The 4,599-nt window shown below is 50.4% G+C and overlaps 1 protein-coding gene across 1 annotated transcript; it reads right to left on the minus strand.

The window, feature by feature from the left end:
* Positions 1 to 1,998: 1,998 nt before the first annotated feature.
* Positions 1,999 to 4,270, minus strand: LOC100276341 (OSJNBa0070C17.17-like protein). The gene is given in 2 exon segments (NM_001150151.1): positions 1,999 to 2,826; positions 3,777 to 4,270. Coding segments are annotated over 2 exon segments (870 nt in total). The 5' UTR covers positions 4,136 to 4,270; the 3' UTR covers positions 1,999 to 2,315.
* Positions 4,271 to 4,599: the final 329 nt, after the last annotated feature.

Genomic DNA, 4,599 nt, shown 5'->3' on the forward strand with positions numbered 1-4,599 from the left:
CGAACTCCGCTCCGCCCGATCCAGGGCTCGGACTTGGGCTCAGCCCCAGAAGACGATGAACTCCGCTCCGCCCGACCCAGGGCTCGGACTTGGGCTCAGCCCCAGAAGACGACGAACTCCGCTCCGCCCGACCCCAGGGCTCGGACTCCGCCCTGGCCTCAGCCGACGGTCTCCGCCTCGCCCGACCCAGGGGCTCGGACTCGACCTCGGCCACGGAAGACAGACTCGACCTCGGCTTCGGAGGAGCTTCCACATCACCCAGCCTAGGGCGCAGACCAGCCACGTCAACAGGAGGCGCCATCATCACCCTACCCCAAGCTGACTCGGGCCACGGGGAACAAGACCGGCGTCCCATCTGGCTCGCTCCGCCAGATAGGCAATGATGGCGCCCCGCATACTCTGTGACGACGGCGGCTCTCAGCCCCCTTACGGAAGCAAGAGGACGTCAGCAAGGACTCAACAGCTCCGACAGCTGTCCCTCCGCCAGGCTCCAGCGCTGCTCCGACGGCCACGACATCACACTAGCTGGGTGCCAAAATCTCTCCGGCTGCCACAACGACATGTACTTAGGGCGCTAGCTCTCCTCCGCTAGACACGTAGCACTCTGCTACACCCCCCATTGTACACCTGGATCCTCTCCTTACGCCTATAAAAGGAAGGACCAGGGCCCTCTTAGAGAGGGTTGGCCGCGCGGGGACGAGGACGAGACAGGCGCTCGCGTGAGGCCGCTCGCTCCCTCTCCCGCGTGGACGCTTGTAACCCCCTACTGCAAGCGCACCCGACCTGGGCGCGGGACGAACACGAAGGCCGCGGGATTCCCACCTCTGTCACGCCTGCCTCCGGCCGCCTCACTTCCCCCCTTCGCGCTCGGCCTCGCGTCGACCCATCTGGGCTGGGGCACACGGCGACATTCACTCGTCGGCTTAGGGACCCCCCGGTCTCGAAACGCCGACAACTCCCGTGTGGCTGCAACCCAACGAGTCACTGGAGTTGTTGCCCCTATCAGTACGACGTGGACATTTAGCCTCCTTAAAACTCGGTCAACTTCTTCGACCCGCAAGAATAATCTAACATTTAGTACTATAAATATTTTTTAGAGCTTATCTAGCTCCATTTCATGGTATCAACACGAATCATTTATGTGTTAGAAAGTGTTTGGTATGCGTTTTCTAGATTCAGCCCACAAAATTGCTCTAAGACCGTGTCCAACAATTTACATATATGATTATCTAAATATTGTTTTGTATTAAAGATTGTACTGTTCGTATAGTAGAGTTTAAATATGAAGATGTGGATGGATAAACTGTTGAAGATTGTAAGGCTCGTCAATCAAACCCTTCTGCATGTGCGATGAACAACAAGACGGTCTATTTGAGATGACTTTGTTGTCTATATTAGTAGGATAAAAATATCTCAGTTATTTTCGAGCTAACCCCAACACAACGCATTTAGAGAGAGATATGGAGAGAGAGGGAGGAAGAGAGAGAGTGAGTCTTATTTTGACCTCTCTCAACTACTGATGTTGTTCGATTTTCCTCGGCCTGTTTCCAGTGATTTGCGAGCGTGGACGCAGAAAACACGTGACACGGAGAGACGAGCGCATTCCGGATATGCCCTTCGCAGCTTGCGAAAAGAAGGGGAGAAGTGAGAGAATACACATATTTAGGGGAGAGAGGGAGGGGATGCCCCTTTTTCGCAACCGCATTGGGCAGCCGCTGAATGACACTAGAGTACTGCACGCCACGAAAACACCGCATCCACGTCATGCTGGACTGAGACACTATTTGTTTTCGTCATAGATTATGTTAGATTATGGTGGAAAGGTAGAAGAGTAAAATATTACTTTGTAATCGCAATTAAGCTGAAATAATGTATCCAATACTAGCCCATTTTAACTTATTTGTGGTTATAAAGTGATATTTTGCTCTTCTACACTTCTATCATAATCCAACTTATATAATTTCGGAGACAAAAAAAACACACGCTCAGCCTCAGCCATCCTAAACTGTGTCTAATATTGGGCAAACCACACCCAAAAGATCTGTGTATCGCATATGAAAGAAAGCAGTGAAAGCACTACCCCTGTGGCCCTGTATAACACAAGGTCACAAGGGTAATCAAATATAGCCATCTAGTACGTGTTTTATCTAAATTTGCTGTCCTATAGCTACAGTATACAAAGAGATATCAGTATACCGTGATTCGTGTGCCCATATATATTGATCTATACATTTCCCCTAGGAACAACCAAACAACTAGCCCTGGAGCTCGTTCCATCCTATGAACAAGCAGCTCAAGCTACAGCAGTTTGCATTTCAAAAACTGCAGCCACAGCCGCAACCGAAGCTGCAGCCAACAGGGCCAATGCCAGTGGAACTATGCTCTTCCCGTTCCACAGCTTCCACCACGGCTTCATAAAGCTTTGTCCACGAGCAACCATCGCCTGTCACAACCGCATTCCAAAACGTCAAATTGGGGCTCGGCGTGGCGACTACCATGTCAGCGATGCTGCCCACTCTGGCTACTGATCGTGGGAAGTCCAGCGCCAAGTTGTCGACTCTGTGCTCGTAGATTTTCCCGTTCCTGTCGACCTTGTACCTCGACGTCCCGCTGAAGCAGCCGTATGACTCCCATGGGACACGGGGAGTGCCCCACAGCTCCCACCGGACAACGATCGAGTTCTCTGTCAGCTGCCAGATGCGTGATACATCGAGCCCGATTTCTCTGAACAGCAGGCGCCCGTGAAATCTGAGTGCCCAGAAGATGGTCTTGTAGTTGTCAATGCCGTGGAAAGTGTTTAGTGGGTCGACAAATGTGATGTCTTCACTGCAACAGATGTAAAAAGAATATTTTCAGTTTTACATGAGTGTAAGAAGCATGCCTATAAAGAATGCATTTGCAAGCGATAGCAATTCAGGCCTAGTGTTCTTATCAGAGATAATTAATAGCATAGCTGTTGATGGTGACTCGCATATGGTATTTGTGCTGAATTTGTTTTGACAAATAAAGGGTTTTATTAATTCAAGATCATTACATCAAGTTGATACAATTACTGATTATATATGTTGAGCAAACTTCTGATCTGCAAAAGGCACAGAGCCAGAGACACGACACAAAGAGAGGTCCTGGCACCTAAGACTAGATCCCCATCCATGTGCTGAATTTGTCGTTGTCACAAACTAGTGTGCCATATAGTCCGTAATTGTTTTCAGTGTTAGGGTGATGCCTGTTCTCCTTTGGAGTCTGGACAGTAAGCTATGACTTAAGAGCACCTGTAAAACTTCTTTCCTCTTGAGGAAAAAGCGTGCCTTGATACACGGTCATGGAAAAAATGATGACTGTTGCATCTCATTGCCCTCTAAACAACCTAGTCTTAGAAACAAGCAAAAAAAAAAACGTGTTCACTTATCGATTCTCAGTTCTCAAAATTGCATATGACAAATTATCAGTTGCAGCAGAAGGCTAGGTGAAATAAACAAACAATTACTGTAGCATACTTCATTTCTAGAATCATGACTGGCATCACTCATCGTGTTCGTGCTAGCCAGTGGCGACTATTCCTGTATGTATCTACTATGCAAAGCACCGAGTGAGTCAGTGACCATCAGTTGCTCAATCTATATATTTGACCTTTAATCCCCTCGAAGCTTCTCCACGATCAGCAACTAACTATCAAAAATCTAATTCATACAACAAGTGCGATCGATTCTGAAAGACCTTACCAAAAATTAACTGAAATAGCGACAGACAAAGGGGAAATGGCTCTCTTTACCCACCGGTAGATATCGTAGTTGGATTCCCGGACGAAGACGTCGGGCAGGTCGTCCCGCAGCGTGCGCACCGCGGTGCCGAGGTTGAGGTAAAAATCCGACCTTTGCGGATCCCCGCCGCCCTTGCCCCGGTTCTTGGTCGCCGTCGACTTGGCCGCGGGGCCGGCCGCCTGCTGCGAGGCGCTGAGCAGGAGCAGGAGGCTGAGGTGGCCCGGGGCCGCGACCTGCGCCGCGCCAGAGCCGGAGACGGAGGAGCCTTGGATCTTGCCGCCGCCGTGGCCCGGCGGGACGAGCTGGGGCTTGAGGAGGGGGCTCGGGGGCAACTTGCAGGACGGCGTTGTGAGCTTGGGCAGGAGGAACGCCATGGCTCCCTGCTTCTTGCTCCTCGGTTTCTCTGGTCCCCTCTGCTTCGTCTACGAGGCTCGGTGTCCCATGGAGAAGCTTCCAAATCCAATGGGGGCTGCGTTCTCGGGAGCCTGCGTTCGTGGGTTCGTGTGTGTAGAGAAGAGGAAGAGGATTTGAGTGGCTCTGAAAGCTGCAGCGAAGCCTGTGGAGGAAAGATCGTTGCTCTGAGTCACACTGGTCCGACGTGGTGTAAGTGTAACAGTCTGTTTTTTCTTCCTTTCCTTTCCATGTTCCGTTCTTAGCGAGCTGTTTCAATTCCTCCATTCTTTAGCAGATATCCTGTCCTGTGAGAAGTAGGGAAAGGATGTGAAAGAAAGGAGGATAATCAACGTACTACAATGACAGTAATGGCCGTGAGCGCTGCAGCTGTAGGTGCACGAAATCAGCTACTAACAGCCACTGTAGCTATAGCTAGAAATAACCA

The sequence above is a fragment of the Zea mays genome, chromosome 10, assembly GCF_902167145.1.
Source record: "Zea mays cultivar B73 chromosome 10, Zm-B73-REFERENCE-NAM-5.0, whole genome shotgun sequence".
Lineage (NCBI taxonomy): Eukaryota > Viridiplantae > Streptophyta > Magnoliopsida > Poales > Poaceae > Zea > Zea mays.